Below are 25,896 nucleotides of genomic sequence, written 5' to 3' on the forward strand. Positions count from 1 at the left end.
GGAAAACTCTCAAATCCAATTTTGGTTTAGTTGATAGATTCTGTAAAAATAAGTAAAGAAAAAAATAGCCGCGAATAAAAATATGAGCAGTTCAGTAGTCATCAATGCTAGACTCTTGTGACCTTCTTCCTCATGGCGCCAAGTGCCAAGCGATCGTTTGCCTTCCCTTTCTCTTCTTTCAAAAGTCAGACGCCTTCCATCCGACTAAGCTTGACTCTTTCTCTATAAGGCAGCAGTAGAGAGGAAGGGCAAGAAGCGAGCGCTGTGTACCTCTCTGACTGCAACATGTGCCTGACTATCTTAACTGAACAAATGACATGGCAATGTTGTTCAGTATTGCATTCTGGTCCTCGCTTTCCCTTCACTTGATCCTTTGTGTTTTCCTGATGCAATCTCTAGCTTTTCTTGGAAAGTATCAACTGTTGCAATACTACTCTGCCCCCCCCTTTTTTACACTGTCAAATAACGTAAAGCTCACAGTTTATGATTTTTTTCAGAAGGAAGATAACGTGTTATTGCATTCCTAACCCAAAACATATTTCGTATTTTGCTCTGTGGGGAACTAACACATAGGGACACTTACCAACAACCTAAAAGACAACAACAGGGTCATCCACCAAGAGTTGCAATCGAAAGAGACAAATAAAACTAAAATCGTACAATATTGTCCATATTTGTATCCACACTCTGCACTCAAGCTGCCAATACTATTTTAAAGCAGCATTTTCACTAACAGGACAGGTAATCCTTGACCACCAAAGTCTTTATCATACAATCCTACCAGCCTGAAGACACTGATTGATGTGTTGCTTCAAGTCTGCAGGATGACATCTTTTCTAAAAAGGCATTCACCATGTCTTGCCCAGTGACACTGTCCAAAAAGGGACAAACATATAATCAAAACAACACAGAAAAATGAAAGTAGGAAAAAGAAAAACTGTTGTGGAAGATGGCATTTCCAACCCAGAGAGCAGCTGGGAAACCCTGTGTGGGGAAAGTAACGAAACTAACACTCTCCCCTCCCGAAAACATGCACTGAACCCCCGACCGCTCAGCGGTCAAGAAGGTAAGACGGCGGTCGTGCCGGGTGGTGCGAAGCAAGGCGTCGCTGCTCTGTAAACCTTTCTCGTATAAACAAAGGTTACGGAAATGTTAATACCATGACTAAATGAAATGCATACCAGGAAGGGGATAAAGAATATCCCCGGCGGCAAGGAAATTTCATGATCAGAGGCAGGGAAATCAAAAGCAGAGGGGGGAGAACTCGCCCCTACCCTGCCTGCACCCCCCCTGGCAAAACCGCACGCTGTATGTCTACAAACCAATCTGATATCCTCATCACTGCTTTTTTTTCCCCCCAGAAGCCAAAACGAGGTCTCATTTTCATTTCGCCAGTGGAAAAAAAAAAAAGAAACTATAAGGTAATAACGCATAGACAAAAGCTTTGAAACGTTAGCTGATCACCCATAAATTAGAGTTGAAGCGCAACAGTTGCGTGATCTCAGAGAGTCAGTCTTGTACCGACGCTGTGCCACTCAAATATAAGTGTTAAACTGAGATATCATACAGTGTAATTACTTGATAAAGGCAAAAATCATGGTCCAAAATCTCTTTGTGATATCTCAGTCTTAACCTCATACTAAATTGGGCCTTCCAGGGTCAAACAGGCTTAGTTTTTTCACCTGATGACTTTCATTATGCAGATATTCACAGCAAGGCAATGTTATCAGTAATCCTTTGGAATCGGCACAAAAGCGTGAATATTAGCCGCTTTAACAGTCTCATGTGAGTAACGCACAAAGCAACTCACTCTGTTAGAGCTTCCCTTGAAGAACAATTTTAAAGAGTGGAGGCCAAACATGGGGTAGCCATTTTGCGGATGTGGTCAGCACTTCTGTTTTTTTCCCTCATCATTAAGCTGCCTTCAAAGTGGGGACCTGTTTTTTGTACTTGGAGAGGATTCTTTTGCGTGTGTGTGTGGTTGAGCTGAATTGTCCTTTACAGCAAATTACTTTAGCAACAAATTACAGTAGAGCAGCGATGCTGTTGCCATGGTGTAAGGGAGTGTTATGTTTGGATGCTTTTCCCATGGTGAGTTATTATGAGAAGCATGTAGTGTCCGGGGCAGATCTATAGTGATATGAATATGGGCCTCTTAGCCCATGTACTGAAACAAAATGGTATTAAAAATTAATAAGTTCTTTATGGTAATTAGGTTGCCTTCTCAGCCTCTGCCATCTATTTGTTCCCCTTAATGTTGCCCAGTGAATGAAAAAAGGCCAACATAAGCGAAAATTGCTGTGTGATGGTAAGAAAAAAACCCTGTATATTTTCTTTGTGTTTTTTTCTTTTGCCTGTCCTTTTTGCTTCAATGCGATGATGGGAACCATGCATTATTTTTTTTAATCTATTTTACATTTACATTCACAGCCAATACTACAAGGCTAAAAAAATATATGATAATACAAAGTAGCTTTGTCCAGTGCTCTATTTTAGCTTTATTATCCCCAAGGGGCTATAATTAGAGATGTGCTGCTGAATATGATCAAATACAATAAAAGACTGCCAGGATGTAGCCTACAAATCAATATAATGTAACATTAATTAGACTCACAATGATTACAATAAAAAGAATGGAAACTAAGCTGTGCCAAGGAGCATATTTAAATCAAAGTCACAAAGAGATGTGAGACTTAATTCAAACTTTTGAGATCAGGGACTTTTCTGCATGAAGTTAGCTACAATCTGTGAGTGATATGCAAAATAAAGTGCAAGCTATCTTGTCAAAGTGAATTGCATGCATCAGCGTTGTCCTTGCAGTCCTGAGGGCAAAGTCATTGACAGATTGGTCAAAACGTATAAAGCAGAGGTAAATTGAGTGTAATGCAGGAGGCTCTCTCATTTTTATGGCTGTAACGTGATATATTTTCTTTCTTAATTCATTCAAATCATTTAGGTTTTTCTTTTTTGGGGTGATGGATGTGTGACTCATTTCAGGAGGCTAGCCTGTTCAGAGAGATGTCATCAGTTTATATTAAAAAAAGTCTGTAATGCTCTATAAAAATAAGATGAAACTTTATTGATCGCCGAGGGGAAATTGGGTCGTTGCAGCAGCGAAAGCAGTAGGAGTCAACAGCGACAAAAGACAGATACCATATGAGCACAAACAAACAGAATAAAAGATAAGCAATAGAGGCTGTAAAACTAAGAAAAACAATCAAACGACAAAGCAGTGAAATAGAATATAAACAGTTTTGGTGTTACAGAAACCTGCTGGTGACAGTTTCAACACATAAGTAGACTGTATGGATGGGAAATATTAAGAAAGAGTATGGGTTAGTTACATTGTATGGATTAATTTACTTGGTTTGATTAGAAAACAATGAATTTAAGCAAACTCTTTCACAGACAAAGACCTAAAAATCGCCATAAAATCTAGAATTTTCAAGTTTGATGCATATAGTAACACTACATGCTGTGTATAAATGTAACGGCTGCTGCTGTATAACCGTAATATCATGAGGCTTGGTTTACCACACAAGGCGTATCCCCTATGGGACACACTGTTGTCTGGAGCTCTATAGATCGCGTCAGGCTCAGATCGTATTGAGGCACAGATCGCGCTGCCACAAGGCATTTGCATCCTTTCATCAATACATTCTGCTAATGCATGCAGTAGCCGTGCCTACAAGGCTCCATTTGGCAGCGCAGGGAACAAAAAGTATGGGCCGTCTTGGAAGCTGAAGCAGGCTAAGGCCCATACTAACCACGCATACTAAATACCTGCAACTTTGCATGTTCCAGTCTGGTTCATGACCGCTGCTGCATGGCTTCGCCTCGCTCCTGTCCTCCCGACACAGAGGTGTCCAGTGCTTTGTAATACTTTGGTTTTTTATTTAATGATTTTAATCCTACGGTAATTGGATTTGAATTTTAAAAAAACTACTTTACGGACCTCTTCATCTTACAGATGCATTCAGAAAACAGTGTAAAAATCAGGATAAGCAGGCATTTAGCTTACACTCCCTCCACCCATGAACAGAAACAGAAACCAAAAACACAAAGCAAAACGTGAGAACAAAAACCCAGACAAAATCCCATGCTAATATGCCATGTGTGTAACTTGAAAGGTAAAAAATCCCCTGCAGATTTCTGTGTATTGTATTTTATGTCTTTGATGAATCGCATTGCAAGGCTGAAACTGTACTCTCGTTGTATAATCAGTGTCATATAAAATTAAGAGGTAATGAGGTTTCCCCTTATTCCTTAGACTGACAAAGGGCCGTAGGTTAATTGTGTTTTTGTTTTTTTTTTCATAGGGAGCGATTCAAAGATGATAATTACTCTTATTTCTGAACACCTTAATTATGCTACACTGTAACAACATGCCCTGTATTATTTGAGACCAAGAAATGTTGCTATGGGCAATTTTCACAAATTGTCAAGGTGTGTTAAATCCATCATCATCCATCATCATCATCATTTTTGTTTGCAATAAGTAACTGGCAACTTTAAGACAAGACTCAGAAACTTACTGCAACCAAGCAGAAAATGTATTTATTGATTTATGTCAGAAGTTGATGTGCTTATACAGATGTGGCTTACTGTAAGTACAATGTTGATGGAAGCGGCAATCTAGAGATTCTTGTTTTGTTTCATTATGTCTCCATCTTTGTTGCTCAGCGCTCATTGCTGTGGTGTTTCTGCACTGCACTTCCCAGAGATCACCTGTCTAGTGGCTATAGGTGGAATCACTTTTGTTATAGCAGTCGGTGATGCAGTGTGGCAAAATGGACATTTATTTATTTGTGACCAACTTTTAATTAGTTTTTCCACGCCATCTTCACAAGGTGGCATAAACATACAAATATACAAATTATACACACGTAAATAGGGTTAGAAAAAAAAGTGGCCTCCCACTCCGCCTCCCACACCCTACCCCCCACCCCTCTTGCCGCTTCACAAATAATACAGTGTTGCTTATCTGCAATTGTAGAAGTTCATCTATTCATACGCATATTAATATAACATATCATAATTGTACACAAAACTAGGCATGTACCCCCTCAGACTCGCCCTTCCTCGTATAAAAAAATACACATATCTACAATCATATTTTACATAAAAGATATCACCAGGTCAGCAGCTCTTTTAACGGCCTCTAATGTTTCTCCTTTAGCATTGTTTGCAGATGCAATTGACAATTCTAAGTCTAGTACATTATGAAAGGAAGATATCCATTGATTAATAGATAGAGTATGTGGGGGTATCCATCTTGTGATAAGGATTTTTTTGGCTGCAATTAAGCCAGCAAAAAGAACCCTTTTCTGATGGTTTAATAAATTAAGAGAAGAATCATCGTTCAGCAATACAATGTTTGGGAGGCACGGTATCTGAACCCCAATGATATCTGATACTATGTCAATCACTTGGCTCCAAAACTTGTTTAACTGAAGAACACTCAAAAAACATGTGTACAAACGTACCAATAGTCTTTTGGTTACACAGAAAGCATATTGGGCTTGGGATCATCCTCAGCTGACAACATTTCCTAGTTGACAAATAATATCTGTGGATCATTTTGTACTGTATCAATTGGTGATTATAATTACATGATGTTAGAGAAATGTTGTTCCATATTCTCTTCCAGTCAATAGCCTGTCCATAATTTTTCAAATCTACATTCCATACTGTAATAATATCAATATATCCAAGTAATTTCTGTTGCATCTTTTTATATATGTATGAAGTAAGGCCACTTCCACCATTTAAGCTCTGTAAGATCTTAACCATTGGATGTGTTGGCAGAGGATGATTCCAGGGTACTCCATATGTACGCATGGCAGTGCGTAGTTGGGTTTTTTTTTATGATCAACACTTTATTTGGTTTTTAAACAGACATAAGAACCTTAAACAATGGGCAATTGTAGAAACAGAGAAAAGAACTGAAATTGTACATTTAAAATATTTATATATATAGATACTGTATATACAAAAAATAAATAAATAAATAAAAAAAATAATACATCAAAAGTACAAAATAAATAATTACTCTTAAAAAAAAAGGGGGGGGGGGGGGGGGGAATTATAATGGCAGCATAGGGGTTCAGGGCCATAGCAATGTGAAGCATATTCAATGTGTTAGGAAAACAAATAAATTGCAAATAAAAGGGCCTGATTGTGAGAGGTTTCAAGGGCCTTTAATGTGACTAAGGTATCTGTTCCATTTCAGACTATATCTATCTACCTGATTATTAATCCTAAAAGACAATTTCTCATAAACTGCTACAATTCCAAGTTGAGAGAACCATACATGTGCTGGAGGTAAATCAACAGATTTCCACTCTTGAACGATGATCTTCCTACCCAACATAATTGCTGTGTGAATCCAGTCCGCTAGAGGGGTAGGGAGGTTGCTTAGCGGCGATGGATCCCCCAGAACATACAGACTAGGTGTGTAAGGAATATCTTGGCCTATGATCTGCCTTATATTTTCATGAATAGCACACCATAAGGTCTGTACTTTGGGACATTCCCATAAGAAATGAATAAGTGTACCGTGATCATCCCCACATCGCCAGCAAGTCGGGCTATCTCTAAGTTTAACTCTATGCAGTTTTTACGGTGTCCAATATACTCTATTAATTATTTTAAATTGTACTAATCTAGTTCTGAGTTCGCGCGACATTTGTTTTGAGTTGCGTAAAATTATTTTCCATTCCGTATCAGTAAAAGTCTGATTTAGGTCGACCTCCCAGATCTTTTTTAGGTTTGAGGCCTGTCCCTGGTGTGTTATTAGCATTGAATAGTATTTTGATGCTTCATGTCCTACTCCAAAAGTGGTTAATATTGCTTTAATGGCAGTGCGTAGTTGTAAATAAAAAAAAATAAATAAAGATGAGCCAGGTAAATTGTATGTATATTTCAAATCTTGGAAAGACATTAGGCCGTCATTGTTTATTATATCTGAAAGGTAATGTATCCCGCGGGTTTGCCACTGTGGGAATTGGATGGCTTTGTTTCCAATACGTAACAATTTATTTTGAAAAATCTGTGTATTATTATGCCAGTCTACTTCCCATTTACACAATTTCTCTATATGTTTCCACACCTTAACAGCTTGGCCAATAATTGGTCCAAATTTATGGACACAATCTTTAAGAGACATAGCAGAGAACAATACATCTCCAAGTTTAAGTGGTAAAACTATATTTTTTTCAATTTCAACTCAGGATACATTTGTCCTTTCTTCAAACCAATTTTCCAATGCTCAAAGCATAAAGGAATAATAATATAACTCAAAATTGGGAACATTAAGGCCTCCACTTTTTTTTATCATACTGTAATACTGTGTATCTGATTCTTGGATATTGTTCTTTCCAAATATATTTCGAAATTCTAGTCTGCAGCTTGTCCCAGAACCCATCTGGTGGTGATAAAGGCAACATGCTAGCTAAAAAATGGACTGCGTTTACATGGACTTGAGTATCCCGGTTATGAACGGGTTTTTGAAGTATCCTGTTTTTGTGTTTGCACATGTAAACATCATATCCCGATTTCAGAAACCTGGATAAGCCCTTATCCCGGTTTTGAGAAACCCGATTATGCTAGCTGGAGTACTCCGAAAGAAACCGGGATACTGTTGCATGTATACATCTTATCCCGATTTCTGACCGCTGCCGACTACCTGCGCAGGCGCGGCTTCAGCCAAGTGACGTAACAGAAAAACACAAACAATGGCGGCAACGAGAGCGTCTCACTTCTGGAGCGATGAGGAAACAGAGTTTTGTCTTTCGGTGATGAAAGAATTAAATATACTTGGCAGTTTAGATGGGAGAAAGCATCGAAATGCTGACCTATTCAAGTCTGTAGTATACAGACTACAGGACGCCGGTTTCCCAACACATACAGTGGAGCAAGTCAGGTCACGGTGGAAAATACTAAATATAGCTTATAGCCGCTTATAGCCCGCTATATTTCAAAGTGGTCTCATTTTCAATAGCCACAGTCAAATTAATTTAAGGTTAACAGTTACAGAGGAATATCAGATTAACGATTTCAAAATTGTCGGTTTGTGTTGTAAACGTCACAGGCGCCTGCGCAAATAGCATGCAGTAATCAGTAACCGGGATACTAGTATCTATCATGTATACAGGGATATGAATAAGCCTCATAACTGGGATACTCAAGTCTATGTAAACGCAGTCATTGACTCTTGGTAGAATGTTCATCTTGATAATTGAAATTCGTCCTGCCAAAGATACTGTTAAATTGAGCCACTTGTTTAGGTCTCCTTTAATTGTTTTATAGATTATTTTATAATTCTTTGCTACTATTGTATCTAATGAGGCATATAGGCTATATCAATTCCCAAATACATACAATTTTGGACAATTTGTATTTCTGTATTCAGATTTAGCTCTACCATGGCACTATTCAGAGGTAAAAGAGATGATTTATTCAAATTAATCTTGTAACCAGATATAGAACTAAATTTGCTGAAGATATTTAAGACATTAGGAAGTGTAGTTGGTACCTGATCCATATACAATAGCAGATCATCCGCATATAGAGAAATTTTATGATCAGTATCTTTTACCACTATCTGCTTCACTTCGTCAGAAAATCTTATTTTCTGTGCCAGTGGCTCTAGCGAGATTGCGAATAGTACTGCAGAGACAGGGCATCCTTGTCGTGTGCCACGTTGGATTGAGAATCTGGGTGACCACTGGTTGCCTGTCAAGACCATAGCACTTGGATTGTTATATGGAGTCTTCAGCATATTCATGAATTTCTCCCCAAAGCCCATTCTCTGCATTGTGTACTACAAGAAGGGCCACTCTAGCCTATCAAATGCTTTTTCAGCATCAACTGACAGTATAGCACATGGAGATGAGATGTCTGATGCAGCATGTATTATATGCAACAGTCTTCGTATATTATCTGATGAGAATCGGTGTTTCATAAAACCTGTTTGGTCGTAATGAACTAATAAAGGAAGGACATTCTCTAAGCGGCGAGCTATAACTTTAGCATACAGTTTAATTTCTGAATTTAAAAGTGATATGGGCCTGAAACTTGTGCATAAATTGGGGTCTTTCCCCTTCTTGTATATGAGAGAGATAATAGCAGTATTGATATCCTTGTGAAAACTTCCCTCTTTAATAGCTATATGAATCATTTCTAAAAGTATTGGTCCTAAGTCAGACCAAAACTGAGAATAAAATTCAGGTGGAATGCCATCTATTCCAGGGGATTTACCAAGGTTCATGTCTTCCAATGCTTCAAACAATTCTTTGAGTGTTATTGGAGAATTTAAGAGATCAGCATCATCAGAGGATAAATGAGGTAAGTTCAACCCGACAAAAAAATCATCTAACTCTTTATTTGACGTCTGTAATTGAGATGTATATAATGTATATATTCTTATAAAATTGTTCAAATTCTTGATTAATTCATTATTACGAAGTTTGCTTGCTCAAAGGAAGCTCGGTCTACTTCCATCTAGATATTCTGTGCGTCTCACCCTATGAATTAGAAATTTGGCTCTCTTGGTGATTAATGCATTAAGTTCAGCTTTAACTTTAGATACTTCTTTTTCTTTATCAGGATTTAGACTATTTTGTTGTTCTCTAATCAGGCATGACAAGGTAAATTCTAAATCCGCAATTGCCTTGAGCTCTGCCCTATTATGGGCTGAGGAGAAGGCTATTGCATTATTACGAATATACCCTTTTACAGCATTCCACTGATGTCTAACATCCTTGACTGAATCATAGTTGAAAAGAAGAAACTCACTTAAACCAGTCTTAAACTGCTTGCAAAAATGTGGGTTCTGTAATAATGTTAAGTCTCCATCTTGGGGCTCGATTAGACTCATTAGAAAGAAGGAATGTGCATACATTGGCATGGTGGTCTGATATTGACATGTGCACAATTTCAACACTTTGAACTAAATGTACAATTTTAGAAGAAATCAAAATATAGTCTATCCTTGAAAATGTATGATGCCTTGCAGAGAAAAAGGTGAACTCTTTCAATGTAGGATTCTTGATTCTCCATATATCTACCAGTGCATAATTATTTATTAAGTTGGTCAATGCTGAGTTGGCTGAAGTATAGAGTATTCTTGGATCTATCTAGCAATGGATCAATTACAGCATTCATGTCACCACCAATAATAACATCATAATCAACCATTTCATAAATTACTTTTGATAGTGATTCAAAGAATACAGGTTCATATGAGTTAGGTGCATAGCATGCCACCAATGCTATTTTTTTTTTTTACCACAAAAAACTCCCTGTAAGTAGGCAATTCTGCCATCCAGGTCATTGCTTTTATTAACAATATGTAATTTAAAAGTATTACGAATTAAAATAATTACTCCTTTAGTTTTACTCTTGGAAGATGAATAGGCAGCGACTCTATAAGTGTTATTCCCAACTTTATGGATATCTTCTAATGTATGGGTTTCCTGGAGTAACGCAATATCAACCTTTTTCCTGCCTAGAACATCAAGGCATTCTGCAATCTTTAAATTAGTGTTGAGACCACGTACATTTAATGAGAATACAGCTAATTTAGTCATCATTTATAATAATCCAATTATGTTTTGTGTACTTAATTATGCTTCTTTTAATGTAGTTTACACTTCCACATAAACATCCATGGCTGCAAGTTGGCAAGTTCACTCCCAGTCCCTTTCTTTACGCATTTCCTCCCACCTCCTCACCCCCAACCCAACCAAAAAGAAAAAAGAGGGCCAGCAACAAAATTAAATGCAAAGAAAAAAATTAAATTCCCCTCTTTTGACTCACAACTCCACTCCATCTAGCAGAGCCGTGGCATGTAGGGCAGTTAGCACACACCTTATGGCCTAATATTCCCTTGAATATAACAGGTTCCACATTGGTTTTCAAGCATAAAGTGTCAACCTAGATATAAATAATCAGAGATTTACTGTCCCGTTCTTTTTCTTCTTTGTATGTTCATTCAGTCCGTAAACATAGTCCATATTCCGCTGGTTTACAGCTTGAATCGTTGTAACTTAGTTAGCAGTCACTGATTTTGATAGAATTAAATAATAATGAATGAAGAACAATTAAACACAGAAACAGGTTACAGCCATTTTCATACCTGGTAACTAGTTAGCAGTCTGGTTACAGATGGCCTGACTGCCATCCAGCATTGATTTAATTTGAGTTTGATAGAAGTCCATTGCATCATCATTTATTTATATGAAAATGTCACGGATAATTACTTTAAGTTTCAGTTGATGGAAAAATTGCACGGCCTCAGATCATTAGTCAGGAGGCTCGATGTTCGCATCTTCGGCCCGCCCACAGACTTCGCCGATAGCCTTCCACAACCCTAGCTAGCTCTCATGATCAAAAGGAGGGAGGAAGAAAGAAAGAGAGTGAGCAATGGTGTTTTTGTGTCCCTTACAATAAGGTCTAGCATGGAGGCTTTTAATCTATTACCCAACGGTATTTCCTTTCAAAGCTCGGCTTTATGACTAATTGGTTGGTAAATATTTGATGTCAAACAGCGGCCTTGGGTATCCGGTCTGCTCATCGGGGAAAGTGACATAATCAAATGATGTCAACAAATATGGAATTGCTCGGTTCATAAAGGAAAATACTTCAATGAGAAGAAAAAGCACCTCATGTAGTGACTCAGTTGTTGGCTACATCAAAGCAGCTTCCCTTGGAGCAGATAAGGGCAACTGACAATGCGTTATAAATTATGGATGATATTATGGGTGCATATAAAGGATCAGCGGTGAAATGCTCCGTTTCCCACAGCTGGTGTCAGACTGGTTATAAAGAATTAGGTTTTTAGGTCTTTTTTAATCTAATCTTTAAAGCTACACTAAGCTTTTTCGGTAAAAATCCACCCGTTTTATCAGCCTAAATTACAAAGTGGGGTGCAACAGAGAAGAGTGTCCCACCCTCACTAATTGAGGCGCAGTAGATGATGTTGGGTATGGACACTTCTCCACCCACAGCAAGTGACGAATTGAAATACAAACTCCTAACCTCCAGAGGAAGGAAAGCTGGACTCACCAACATTAGATCTTTTCCTCTCTCGTCTCTTTGGTATCTTTGGTATAAAGCATGAGACCGGCCGGGTTGATAAACATGAGCATACTGTGTTCAGTTTACTGACGACACCTTACAGGATTTCACATTTTTCAGTTACCTTCTGACCTACATATGTGTGTAACCGCTTTGCCATGATGTCAGATGTTAATGTAGTGATTACCGACAGTCTGCGCCAGTTAGATATATTTAATCTGATGGAAATGTGCCAGAAATGTATGCACGCCTCAGGGGACATTTACCCATACCTAAATATGTGACCAATTAGAAGGACTAATTATTCTAATTTACTCTCAATTTACCAAAATGAACTGATTTCTGGACTTGAGTAACCTAACCTTCCCCAGTGTGACTGAAACCTAAACATGATTGTGATTTTCCTGCACAGACAAAACTGTCAATTTAATGTCACACACCGCTTGAGTGGGTTCGAGACAATCCGGTTGCAGCCTTTTTTTTTTTTATAAAGGTAATCCAGGTCTGGCAGAGATGGAAATAGACATTCCTCAGAGATGGGGCAGAAATAGGACTAACTCCACCACAGTGTTTCAAGTGCTAATACAGCTTTCATCCCCAGGCTAACATATCTTTTCATCTGCACTTTGCGTTGCATTCATAGCTAATTGAATGATAATGCGAGCCATTTTAGATTATGGGCCTTTATTTGCATACGCGTCGCAGCGAAACCGGAATATGAATAAAGAATTCCGAAATTAAAAAGTTGACAAGAAAAAGTGTAATTGTGTTTACGAGGTAGAATTTCTAAGTTATCATGAAAACCTCACGCTGTGAAATGTTTCGGTGACTGAGTTCATTTCGACTGTAATGCCAGGATTTTGATATTCAGCGCAATGTAGAAGAAGGGAGGGAAAGCGAGGTAAGATGAGGATCGATAGGAAAGCCCTTGAGGCTGGCATATTAGTGGTGCTGTACGGACGCTCCGTCTCTCTCTCTCTCTAAACCCTCAAAACATTTTTTTCCTGACCTTTTACTTGAAGACGTTTATGCACTTCTCTGTCTCCAGCTCAAATGTCTGCCCTCATAACGTCCCGTCTATATATTTCCCCTTGACTTGGCAGGCGGCTTTAATATGTGACAGCCTTCGTAGGGGCGGCGAGAAACAAGTGTTTTACTTAAACTACAGAAGCATTCTAGCTCCAGTCTGCTAAAAGCTTGACTGCAAATTAAACTCCCAGCAGCAAATGGTGGCAGAAAAACAGCAGGTATTTCCAGGTCTCTCTCATTTGTATCGCACCTTCTCCCCTAAGAGAATAAGCAAAGACTGTAACAGTCTGTGTAACTGGTTTAAGTGAAGAAGTTGGTAGTGTAGTATTCGTCGTATGGCTACAACCACAGAACTCCAATGGATAGAACGGTTCTTCCACGGTTTACCATGCTAATTTGGCTAGTACAGCATAAAATGGCGACTGGAATTTTACTGGTTAATTGCTATGGTGACACAAGTCTGGGCATTAAGGCTGTAAAGTGTGTCACACTTGCTTGAGAACTGTTGCACGAGTGCTTAGCAAACTGTCAACCTCAACTGAAAGCTGACGTTAGCGATGAGGCTAACGTAGCTTTATCAAAGACTGCACTTCTCTCGCTAGCTCTTCTAGTCAACATTAGCATGTTAGCAAACCATGGCAGCAAGGAAAGAAGAAGGTTCTTTAGTTCTTGCTGCAAAACGTCTGTGACTTGCCATAAGTCGGAATACAGAAGCTAGACTAATGGCACACATAAAAATGGCCGCTGCTCCGACCATCCAGGAACATTGATTTGAATGGGAATGACCATTCTATCCATTCAAGTTCTGTGGCTACAACACACAATAACACAGATATGTTTGCCACAGGTTCCTTTTCCAGATATTCTACACCAAAATGTGTCTTTGTCCAATAAAATATATTATGCAAAAGGAGTAACAGTACATTTCTAATCAGTTTGTTGGTAACTGCAATTCAGTCTGTTCAGTTGTTGAGGTTTTGGCCTCTCACCTGTATCGCATTACTTACCTGCAATTTTAATGAAAGCTGTTGTTTCTGAATTTCACCTTAAATTGGAAAGTAAACATCTTTTTGTTGCTGAAGACGGAGTCAGCCCCTGCTTAACACAAAAAAACATTCAACCAACTAGGCTCATAAACTTGAGCGCTGTCTCTTCAGCCTCATTATATTCCATATTCTGTCATTAGCCAAGGTTTTTATAAGGCAACATTTCTCCGTTGCTGCTTTCGTCTGCTTTTCGTCTTTGTTTTCTCTCTTTTCACTTTCCTTTGCCACTGTCGTCTGTCACATTTTCAGTGGGTGAGACGGATTTTTAACCTCCTGCTTTTTTTGTGAGAGGAATGATGTCAAATTTGTTGCATTAAAGCTTTGCCGAGTAGCTGCTGAGAAATAAATCTTGGATGGGATGTGCTATAACTTCAATCAGATTGTGGGATACAGAAAAACTTCAATTGTTGTTTGATTGATGATCAGATTTCTCCACTGTGATAAAGCATTAGTGCTATGATTGAAATCATTAGCTTTTTTTTCTGCTCTCAGGTTTTTTTTTGTCGATCTAGACTGTTATTGGGTAGAGGTGGAATAGCATCGCTTCAGCCTCAAAGTGGCCCAATACTTTCATTAATTGCCATCAGACAAAGTACTCTGTTGGGTAGAAAGAGCCCTTAGGAGAGACACCCACCCTTATCCCCCCAACCACACACACACACACACAACAGATGTTTCACGTAATGGGAGCACAACAGGAAGGGAATTCAATTCAATTTGGCCTGGGGTCTAATAGGAAGGCCATTGGAAGAGGAAGGCGATAGGGTTTCACACTGGAAGCCCATCTGTGTCCACCCACCCCTCCAAACCCACCCACCTTGTGAAGCAGGCGGAAAGTGAGCCGAGACGGTAATCATCTTCCTCTCAAAACGAAGACCATGAGGCCCCGGGGTTGAGTGCAGGGGGCAGGGATTTGCACAGTGGCAATTGGATGCCTTTATCGCCACCGTACATATTCCCTAAACTGGGAGTTATTGCATTACGAAAGGGATTAGGAGACTCTTGGGCGGCTTATGCAATCTTCAGGTATAACATGAGGGTGAAAGTATCATTGTGGGTGTCTGTTTAAGAGGCGCTTCATTGCTGAACCCGCAGAGGTTTGCCGGTGGCCACATCAGACCTTTTTGTTTCGGCTCTTTACTTTTCAGCATGACCACATCCTTGAATAGAGAATTAGATGATGGAGAAAAAAATCTAGGAGGTTTGTAAAGGACTACACCAACGCTTCGGGAGTTTGGCCCATTGGTTGTCTTACTCAGTATGTGAAGAGAGGATTGGCAAAATCATCTCTTTGTCTCTGGTAAATAGCTCTGTCCAGTGCACATACTAATGGTTTAGCATATATGTTAAGTTATCATTGGCATTATCCAAAGTATAAAGACAAACCCATTAGTAATCCAAAGTTGGCATTGATTTTTAATAGAATGAGGCTGAAGAGTGCTGCTTAGCTTTACTAGGTGTCAAAGAAGGTGCTCTTTGGAATCAAGGTTCAAAAAAGGGAATGAAGCTCATTGTTTGTGGTTAAGAAGGCTGATCTCTCCAAAAGAATAGTTCAAGGCACACTTCTTTGTTGCGTTAAAGGTTAAAAAGCCTTTAATGTAAGGGCTACGCCTACGGGTTTCAGCTTACAGTCTTCATCAGGGCATACGATGATATACACATATGCCCTTTCCCTTACAGTCTTCATCCGGGCATATCCTGATATACACACATGCCCTGATGAAGACTGTAAGCTGAAACACGTAGGCGTAGCCCGTATATTAAAGGCTCTCTAACCATTGCAACAAAGAAGTCTGCTTTGGACTATTGTTTTGGAGAGATGAGCCTTCTTCTTAACCACAAACAATGAGTTTCATTCCCTCTTTTGCTGTTTGGTAACTGTAGACTCATGACTTCTGAAAACAAAATTTCAATCTTCATCATTAATGAAGTCCATTATGAATCAACGGTGCAGAAAGCTTTAGATGTCTGGCGAGCTTCACTCACGTCCTGTGTAAACAAAACAAGATCAAAGTCTCACAGGCCATTGAAATTGCATTATTTTTTGTCAAATTTGATATATTTTTTTACTAATCCACTAAACAAGCCTGGCAGGGTTAGATGTGTGTCGTTAAAATAAATTAACCATCCAGCATTAGAGCTGCTGCAAGTTCGCATTTTCTCACTTTTAGGATAATGCTAATCGCCAATGATTGATACTGTATGCTAGAACTATCCTCTTGTCACATATTGGATAAGTTGACCAATGAGCCAAACTCCCAAAAACTAGGTGAAGATCTTTAAGTGCCTTCATGGCATCTCAACAGTAGTTGTTGAGGGAGGGGAGAGTGTTACTCGTTCACTTTTTCCCCAATCCCAGTTTCCCCAGCTGGTCCAGGGAATCAGCAACCTTCTGGTCACAGATCTGTTTCTTTAAGCTCTAGGCAACAACTGCCTCAAGATCTAGTAGGGTGGAATGAACACAGGGGTGGATGCTGCTATTCCAATATCTACTTGGTTTTCAAACACACTGAGAAAGTCATACACGTCTTTGATGAAACAGAGAAGGAAAAACTGCACCTCAGTATTGATAGATAGCTACTCCAGTGCTCTTCTCTATGGCTGAGATCACTTGTTTGTAAGTGTGGGATGTTTCCCTGGCTGCGGCTTCATCTTTTGTTGTCCCCGCTGTTTGCCATTCAGTTTATGGGGCCCACACACACACACACACACACACACACATCCATGGATCCCTCTCCCTTTTATTATGGGAATTCCAGCCACATGTGACTGAAGGAGGGAGGCATTCCAGATCCCCCTCCCCCTCCGCCCGGCATCCCCTCATTCTCATGGATTTCTCGGGGGGCCGAGGCAGACGAGGAGGAGGAGGAGGAGGCGGAGGAGAAGGAGAAGGGAAGGAGAGCTAGGCTAATTCATCAATAATCTTTACCTAATCCCTCCCTCCCCCCTTTCTCCCTCTCACTCTCTTACTCTCTTTGCCTGGAGGCATTCAAGCAATACATCCATCCCCCACCTCACACACACACACACACACACACACACCCCTTACAACATACACACACTTGCGCGCACACACATACGAGTCTGCCTGAACACGTCCAGAGGGAGAGGATGAATCGAGCCGGAGAGCGTTATTTCTTTCCGCTGGAGTGTGTGTATGTGGGTGTGTGGTGTAAGTCGAGTCCTCTGAGGGGCTGTATGTCTTAGCTCTGACCGGGAGCTAAAATGGTGATTATAGACTAGAGACTAGGTGTGGCAAGATTGGGCGGCGTCAAAGGCTTTGTCTATAGCTCCCGTACAGCCCACCAACCGGGAGGAGGCCATGCCTGTCTATCAGAGACTGTCCTGGAGCTACGCACAGTCTGGGATTCAAAGAGCCACTGCATGGGGCTGAACCGCGCTTAGACCAAGACTTAAACCACAGGGAATTCAGAGAAGCACAAGTTCAAGAAGCTCGCTGGAATCTTTGAAGCCAACAACAAGAACATGAGCAAGTGAAGAAATGCCGGATTGTATTACTGTGCTTTCTTTTTTTCTTCCTCATTTATTCTTCTTTCTTTTTTTTTGCAGCACATGACTAAATAAGATTTTCTGAAGGGAAAATAAAAAAGGAGCCGAACTTCTGCAGAGTGCCTTTTGAGAAACAGGACTTTTGAAGAGGCTTTCCTTTTGGGGGGATTCAAAGAGCTCTTCTGATTTTTTTGAGATTTAAAGGATGCAACTTCAATGAGAAAACCGTTTGGAATATGGGACTTTTTATCTATGATTTGGACTGTGGGGACAGACAACCGTATTTTTGTGCTCAGTTCTGGGTAATTTTGATAAGTATGTCACATTTATGCCATTTGTTTTATGATGACTCTGCCCTATTTTGATTTCACTGTACTGTAGCAACTATTAACCTATGTATACATTTTCCAACATACACCTCAAGTAACATAAACACTATTTCAGATACAGACACAAGTTTCTGTTATAATCTGGACTTTAAAATACAATTAACTTCATGTCCTTTGTGCTTTTTACGTCTTTGTCAAATTTTTAGATTGTTCTTGAGCTTTGTGTGCTTTGTAAGTGCACCAGATCAATGGACTAGAGAATCGACGTGTTACTGAACAAGCAAACCGAGTGATTTAGCCTGTTGTCACATCCAAGATAAAGATCTGCCAGGCAACTTGTTAATGTCTGCGCCATGTTTCTTTGGATAGCCTGTGCTCTGGATGCTTGACAAGTATTGGCCAGCTATCAGCTGATTAGTGTGTGTGTTGACCCTCTCCCATTTCCCCCTTCCACGGCTGAGCGAGTAGAGCTGACCTCTGTGACTTCCTGCTTGTCCCTCATTCATCCTCTCCTCCCGCTGACCCCTCCTCTTTGCGTCTCTGTCTCCCTCTCATACTGTACCTCTTATTTTCCTTCAGTTCCTCTTCAAACGCTGTACAATTGCTGGTAAAAATGGAAAGAGATACTGCAATTAAAACTCTAACCTCTTTCTTTCCCCTTCTTCTCTCCACAGCACTTGCAGGTAAAATCTCCCCAACCAGCTCCGATGCCCTCCTCAGTTCCTCAGCAGCGACGGCCAGTCCCTCACCACCTAATGTCTACCTTCCCGCCAACTTCAAACTGTCCAACGCCCAGCTGGCCTTCTTCTTGCGAGAGGCCCAGACCACCGGACAAGCTATTGGTGGTAGCAGTAAGAGCAGCAGCAGTGGCAGCAGCCCCAGCGCTGGACACCCGCTGCAACGCTCGGAGAGCTTTGTCGTCTTCCAGACCAAGGACCTCCCTGCCATCAACATAAGCTTTGGGCCTTTTGCCCGGGACCAAGCCCTGTCCAAGGAGCTGCTCCAGCCGGCGAGTCCACTGGATATCCCCGGCCAGCTGACAGTCAACTGGAAGGTGCGGGCGTTCATTGTCCAGGCACGGGTCTTTTCCAGCAACCCCACGGTCCAGGTGTTTTTCTACATCGCTGGCCGCGACTGGGACGACTTCAGGGCCCAGGACAAGCTGCCCTGTGTCCGTCTCCATGCCTTCCGTGATGTTCGGGAGATTAAAACCTCCTGCCGGATGAAAGGCAACCTGGCACAGTGCCTGGCCCAGCTGGAGCTGCCTCCTTCTTGGTTCAACACCAACATGGCTCCGCTGGGTCGGAGGAAAGGCTCCAGTGATGGACTCCTGGACGGACTCACTAGCGAGACCCTCCAGGCTGAGCTCTACTACACCCTCCATGAGCCTAATCTAGGGGGGGAGTGCAGCGAGGGTTCCGGCCACAGGTCACAGCACCCCCTGCTGCGCATCGGTAGCATCAGCCTGTACCAGGCCAGCCAAGAACAGCTACTGGTGGACAAGCAGCTGGACAAGAACATGTTCCTCAGGCTGCCTGAGAAGCCCCTGAAGCCCGGTGAGACCCTCAAAATCTTCCTCTACCTGATGCCCAACTCTACTGTCGAGCAGTTCACCCTCAAGTAAGTCTCTTTTAAAATGTATACTGTATAGATATGCCCTAATCTCTCCCAAAAGATGTCCGTTGTGATTTCATTCTGTTTTCAAAATTAGATCACTCCATCATAAATGGCACGTTGGCTGTTTACATGCACACAATAATCTAATTATTACCCTTACTTTAGAAAAAAAAAAGATTAAGCTGTTTACGCATAGCAGAAGAAGGCCCTGTGAATCTTCTCGTTTTCATGCAATCATGTATGCAAGGATTATTGATGAAAAGATTGTTGTAGAGCAATATGCAGCCAGCATTAGTCATTTCCTTCCTGTCATTAACTGCAGTCCCCCTTTCATGATTCTACTGCTCCCATGTAACTTCCCTGTAATGTACCCAGGGTTTAGACTGGACGTAAACAAAGACATGCAGCAACTTGTGAAATCCCCAGTGAACAGGCTTACAACAATAGTATTTACATGTCCAAGCAGCTCTCCAATAATACCACAATTATCGTAGCACTGCATGTCTTCATCAAAGTAACATAATTAGATTAAGGTTTTTACATAACCCCTATCTTAATCACAGCATTTTTATGATAGCATATGATTAAAGTAATGGTGTGTATGTAAATGTGGCCGCTGTTATATAATCCCAATCCCTGTGATATTTTCCGTCTTAGGTATTCCACCACAAGAGTTGCGCTGCCATTTATGTCCGTTTGACTTCTAAAGAGGCAAATGAGCATGTAATCACATATTTCATCCTTCTCATTAATTTCCCCTTCACTGAGCCAAGTAATGTGCCAGCAGTAATTAAAGTCAGGTAAGATAAAGGGGAGAAGATAGAGTTAAAGTATACAAGTAGGTTTGACCTTTTGAAGTGGTGGCTTAACATACAGAGCAGATTTCTTTTTTCCTCTCAGCAGAGAATCATATGAATAGTTTGCAGTGAACTGCTATTCAGAGCGGCTCCTGTATAAAAGTATATTATGGATCTATATTTTGTACTGCTTTACCCTCTCTTTGACCAGGAAATGGATGCTGAGCACACATTGATTCTTAGAAATACCTTACTTCATACTCATACAGTATGAAGCACAAACTAGGACCATCCAAATGTTGGCATTGTGTTTCTATACATTTCTACACAGGTAGCAGATATCTCTCTACTGGTGATGCATCCACCAACAGACATGCAGCTTCCACAATAATTGTTAGCCAGTGTTCATTTCCAGTAATTCCAATTTAAATTAAGCATTATTATTTATAAAATTGCATTCAACTAAGTGTTTTTCATAAATTGACTCAAATAGAACTAATATAATTCAATATATAATATCCATCAAACTAATCATCTGGTTACATGGATTTAATAACAGTCAGATACTTTGAACAATTTTGGTTCATTTTATCTGTTTTGGCCTAGTGGATATTAAACCAAACAAATTTGTTTTGGGTTGATTTTCTTGAAACTGAATTTATTTCAATAAAATCAGCTTAATCTCTTTTTCTTAATACCCAAGAGGGTCAGTGTTCAGTGTATGACATTAGTGCTCTGCCTCTTGACAGTAGGGCCATAATGGCTATTCATTAATATTTGTCCACATTACATTGACCCAGTGCTTGCTGAGCTATAGAGGGGATATGAGGCGAGTCTTGTCTCGCTAGTCCCAGCACTTCTCCTTTCCTCAATTTTCAAAACAGGGTTAGAGGGTTAGAGAATATATGATTATTTACACTCATGAAAGCTTGAGGAAAGTAAGCTTTTGTCTTCTCCTTCTTGGCTTGAAGATGGCAGCAAATTATAGATGAAAGCGACCCAATATTAACTACTAACTGAGGTATGATGATGAAATGTATTGTAAACATGGGTGGTGTAATCTTAACAGAAACTCTCACATACTTCAATTTAGGAATTTGCAGAGAATTAATTAAGCTTCAATAACTCATTAAGCACCAACAGAAATTACACTGGTAAAATTTAAGCAGGCAAAAATGTTTCATTGGTGTTATCTCCCATTTCATCCCACTGCAATCTCTACAGGATGTGGTCAAAACAAATCCGCTCAAAAATGTGTTGACACACTTTTACTTTTTGTACATATTCATTGAATTTAAATGATTCAAAATCCATTTTTGGGATTTTGAATAATTATGCAGTGGATTTTACCATGAATAAGGTAACTGTTTGTAGCCAGCAATATGACATTTCTACAGCATGAGCTTGCTGATAAACACCATACCTATTATGTAAAACATTTTCCTTATGCTGCTGATTTTGGCTATTTTGGACATTTTAAGTAACACTTAAATTGACTCCAGTTCATAAAACATTCATAACATCTTCGCAACTCGAAAACAGCTAAATGAGGCATTTGTACAGATATATACAGATTCAATCCTTATGTCAGCTTTCATAAGGTTTCATTTAATACTTGGGTAATTTCTGATGTAGCAATGTAATGCCAGTTTGTTGAGAATAATCAAAAAAAAGTGTAGTGTTGGACCCTTGCACTGTCCTCTTACTGCACAACTATGCCTGATGATCATGATAGATGCAGTGTAGAATGGCTTGTGAAACCTGTGCAAACCAGAGTCCAGAGGTTAATTTTAGAGTAAAAAGCGTCTGCCAGACAACAGAATACAGTCCAATGGGAAGAGGTGTGCTGGTGGCAAGTTGTGCATGTTTTCAAAACATTGTTTAAAAAGTCAGCTAAGCTTGTGTGGTAATTTTTGTAGAGGCCAGGTTGTCTGACGGTTGACAAGTTATTGATGTAGCCTTCTTGTAGCTCACTTGATTCTAGTAGATCGTACCTTACCATTGCTAGAAACTGCTATCTTAAGACGGTTAGCTTCTATTTCATGATATCATGAGTTTGTGACCCAAGATTTCCGATCCAGTTGTTGCTGCAGCATTAGGGCCAGCACATTCCATTGTTCATACAAGTAGCATGTGAAAGAACGGTAACTGTGATCACTGTACCTGTAGCAATGTCTGTAGTTGGCATCCATGGCCTACATTGTAGCAGAACTAACCAGAACCAACTCTAACCAGTTATCAAAAAGCTTTATGCTCTTTGAATAATTTAAAAGTAATATTGGAAAAACATTTCCATACAGCCTAGTGTTTGTCTGCAGTAACGCAAGGTATCGCTGCATAATTTGATGAGTAATCCGCAAAAACGACCAGACTTCTTGACTGCAGAGTAATACGATTAGATGTGAATCATCGGTCTGTTATTCAGAAATAAAAGACTGCAGAATGCCTTCATCAGCCAGTTAGAATTGAGTATTCAACAAAGCCATGTAATAAAATGTGATAGTTCACATCTAAGTGGATAGTTATATGATTGCCTGCCATTTAGTTTATTTGGAAACAATCAAGAAGTATCAAGCATCAACCACTAAGCCATTACTGGACTTGTTTGTATGCCCCACCGATCTATGGTTGAGGCGACTGTTCTTCTTGTGAATCCTAAATCAGTAAAGGGTTACGCTTAAACTACACAGCATGACTAACATTTGCGTATCCAAACATGTTGCGGTCCGGTTGCAGCACAGGAGTTTAAGCTGCTTCACCAGCTCCGTTCTTGTTCCACCCATGATCTTGAATTGTTTTACATAAACAAGTTTTACCGTGAGGAACATTAATGTACCACATAGGAGTACTTTTGTCACTTTTGAGATCGTAACCCTAACCCGAGGCGACCTGTTGCCAAATAGAAGGCTTCTCACCGCTTTCCATAGATAACCTCATCTCCAGCATTTATTTAAGTGACATTGGTTCATGCATCCTCTATTTTGTTTACTGACATGATGACAAAAGGCAATAATAAGCAAAATCTTGGCATTTATATACATTTATATGGCTCAAATACGCAACAGACCGCTGCGTAGTCCGGCAAAAGTAGAAGTCATGTGTATCTCCAAAGTTCCAAAGATCTGTCAACGTCTTGCGTACGCGGCCAATGGAGTAGGCTGCATTGAAGCAAATGGCTGCGTATCTGATCCGACTCTTCCAGCACAAATCGACGGAACAGAACCGCACCCGGTGTAGTTAAGCCATTAGGTATGTCGAAATAAAGCGTATGTGTGAGGGGAGAGGGGTGTGTGCGCAACACAGCGATACCAATTACTTGTTCTCGGAATAATCAAGAGGTAACTCCAGGGTAGACAAAACCTTGAATTAATAAATGGTATGAATTAATGCTTCGGAGTGTGTGTGTTTGTGTGTGTGCATTCAAAAGCATTTCTCACAGCCCTCTACCCAGACTACACAGCTCGCTATTTATTATCAACCTCCCAACCCCCCAGGAAGCCCAAGCATTTGTCTTCGCACCGTCGGAGCAACATTTACACCCAAGGAGACTCTCCCTCACTAAAATGTATGATCTAATGTCAGTCATAATATTCCCTTCTCGCTACTCCAGCCCTAGATCCTCCCTGGCACTGATGCTTGTTTTTTTTATCAGTGATGTATGCCTCCGTCTGAAATCTAGATAACAAAATAGATTCATTAAATCAGAAAAAAAGAGTTCTCGCAATCCATCAGTCAAGACACGATGTGACAAAGTTACAAGGAGACTTTGTAGTACAAGGGGGAGGTTTTGTACTATCCCCTGCCTCTTGAAACATTTAACTGACCGTGTTAGCGGCGATAGACCACCGCAATTCTTAGGCAGTCCAAGACGCGCTGCCTCCTCCGGTCTCTCATGGGGTTGGAAATGAGGAGCGATAAAATAGGAGAGTTAGAAGAGAGTCGGGGCCGCAAGAAAAAAGCCCAGTTTGAGCCCCCTGAGTGACTTGACTCAATAGGGTGTGAATTCAATAGTTCTGGAAGCCAACTGTCGAGCTGTCCCTGCGCATTGAGGAAGATGATTAAAGATGCAATAAGGAACATCTTTAAAGATGAATCAGAAGCCCAGAAGAAGCCTCCCTCTCTCCCTCCCTCCCTCCTCCACTCTCTCTATCAATCCTTCCATCCTTCCCTTTTTCAGTCCTCCAGTCCTTTGAAGATCTTGTCTTGTTATCTTAGACGATGGCATGCCAGGCAGACAGAGGGCCTCACCACTTGTAGAATTTCCCTTTGGAAATCCCCCCCCCCCCCCCCCCCCCCGCCGCTGCGGTACTGTCAAAAAATGTACATTGTGTGTGCCTGCATGCGTGCATGTCATGTAATAGGATGGAAGAAGTGGTGTGTCAAATTCTCTGTTACCATGGCGATGCAATAATAAGATGCGTTGCCGTATTTAATGTTATCTAGCATGCACCGCTTCTCAAGATCCAGACAGATACTGCTTTGCCAGATTGGTTTGTTCTGCACTTTAAATGTCATTGAAAGCGCTGGCTTTAAAGTAATAATCCGCAACAGCTTCATATAAATAAATCTGTACAAATTTTTCTACTCTCTATCAGTGATTGCTATAACACAATATTGTGTGATTCAACTTATGTTCATGAAAGCTTTTACATTTGCTGTTCTAAACACCCGGTGTCTGGTAGGTCTTTCCTGGGAAAAATCTGTTGGCACGCAAGAAGTGATGAGTTTCACATTTCCAGTTTGTTTAACTGCACCAGTAAGAAAGACAACTCAACAACACATGCAAACAAAACTACACTGCGTGTTTCAGTGCTTAATGCGATGAAGTCACTGGCTTTGTTTACATGCACAGAGAACCCAGATTAACCCAGCTACTCCAGTAACTTGGTTTTGGGTTGACGTAGAATAACCCGGTTAAACTCATAGTTTGATTATGACAAACCTGGTTAAGGTGCCTGGCTTAATCCCATACTTAACGGGTTACTTTAGCATGGAAACATCTTATTCTTTTCACTTTTGATTTTACCAGAAACACCGTTAAGATGACTGGCTTTGTAGGGTCTTTGAAAATTAGGTCAGTTTTTCACTACCTGTACATTTTGCTGCATCTCCATTTTTCTTCAGCACACCCTCAGCTAAATGGTCAGTACCTCTCAAATTCCATATTCTGCTTTCAGAAATAAACATTTAGGCAATAATGAAGACACATAGTCATAGTCAAAACACATTTTGGGGTCATCCCAGCTCTTGGGGACATCTGTTACAGCTTTAAACCATTTCCCGTGTACAACACAAAGCTTATGCCCATAATTTGTCCTAATACCCTTGTGGTGTCTTTACAGTCATTTATCCTTTCAGTAATAGACACAGATTTGGGGGGAGATAGGGAGACATGTCCCCTTCAATATGACGATTACTTATTTCTACCCCATACATGCCTATATGTCTTAGTTGGTCACAAGCGGAAAGCTTCCCTTTTAAGAAATA

The 25,896-nt window shown here is 40.3% G+C and overlaps 1 protein-coding gene across 2 annotated transcripts in view; it reads left to right on the forward strand.

The window, feature by feature from the left end:
- The window catches only part of tmem132e (transmembrane protein 132E), a 321,617-nt gene that overhangs the window by 208,373 nt on the left and 87,348 nt on the right, over positions 1–25,896 (forward strand). Inside the window, exons 1-2 of one of the 2 annotated variants that reach the window (XM_071915144.2) lie at positions 17,834–17,981; positions 18,670–19,615. In XM_071915144.2, the coding sequence (XP_071771245.1) occupies positions 17,903–17,981; positions 18,670–19,615 (1,025 nt within the window). In that variant the 5' untranslated portion in view covers positions 17,834–17,902. Of the gene's footprint in view, positions 1–17,833; positions 17,982–18,669; positions 19,616–25,896 lie in introns of those variants that run through there. The other variant, XM_071915145.2, reaches the window with a different exon arrangement.

Source organism: Centroberyx gerrardi, chromosome 11, assembly GCF_048128805.1.
Source record: "Centroberyx gerrardi isolate f3 chromosome 11, fCenGer3.hap1.cur.20231027, whole genome shotgun sequence".
In the NCBI taxonomy this organism is placed as follows: Eukaryota; Metazoa; Chordata; class Actinopteri; order Beryciformes; family Berycidae; genus Centroberyx; species Centroberyx gerrardi.